Below are 484 nucleotides of genomic sequence, written 5' to 3'. Positions count from 1 at the left end.
AGCAGGATCCCTCCTGTATTTCAGTTTGTTCCTTTTTCCCCTGGGCACTGTGGGGGGGATCCTGGTTCTGCTGTCTTTGCACTTCCCTTGGGTATTTGTGTTCCTGTGCTGGTTTGGGCCGTGGGAGGTTCAAAGGGCACCTGCACCTGTGTCTGCACAGCCCATGTGACAGACCCCATCCTGTGGCACACCTGGAGTGCCCTGGTGTGCGTGTCCCGGGCTCAGTGGTCACTGCTGCCTCTCCCCACAGGAGATCAGCAGGCCCAACTCCCCTTCGGAGGGAGAGGGCGAGGGCGAGAGCTCTGACAGCCGCAGCGTCAACGACGAGGGGAGCAGCGACCCAAGGACATCGGACCAGGACAACCGCAGCACGTCCCCCAGCATCCCCAGCCCCCAGGACAACGAGAGCGACTCGGACTCCTCTGCTCAGCAGCAAGTGCTGCAGGCGCAGCCCCAGGTGCTGCAGGCCCCGAGCGGCTCTGCC

At 63.4% G+C, this 484-nt stretch overlaps 1 protein-coding gene across 1 annotated transcript in view; it reads left to right on the top strand.

The window, feature by feature from the left end:
• Nucleotides 1-484, top strand: part of RERE (arginine-glutamic acid dipeptide repeats) — a 106,420-nt gene that overhangs the window by 97,876 nt on the left and 8,060 nt on the right. Inside the window, exon 16 of the mRNA XM_031062544.1 lies at nucleotides 251-481. Coding sequence (XP_030918404.1) covers nucleotides 251-481 — 231 coding nt within the window. The remainder of the gene's footprint in view (nucleotides 1-250; nucleotides 482-484) is intronic.

Source organism: Geospiza fortis, unplaced genomic scaffold (assembly GCF_000277835.1).
Source record: "Geospiza fortis unplaced genomic scaffold, GeoFor_1.0 scaffold662, whole genome shotgun sequence".
Taxonomy (NCBI): Eukaryota; Metazoa; Chordata; class Aves; order Passeriformes; family Thraupidae; genus Geospiza; species Geospiza fortis.
Note: the sequence above shows the minus strand (reverse complement) of the source record. Positions and strands in the feature narration are given on the sequence as shown.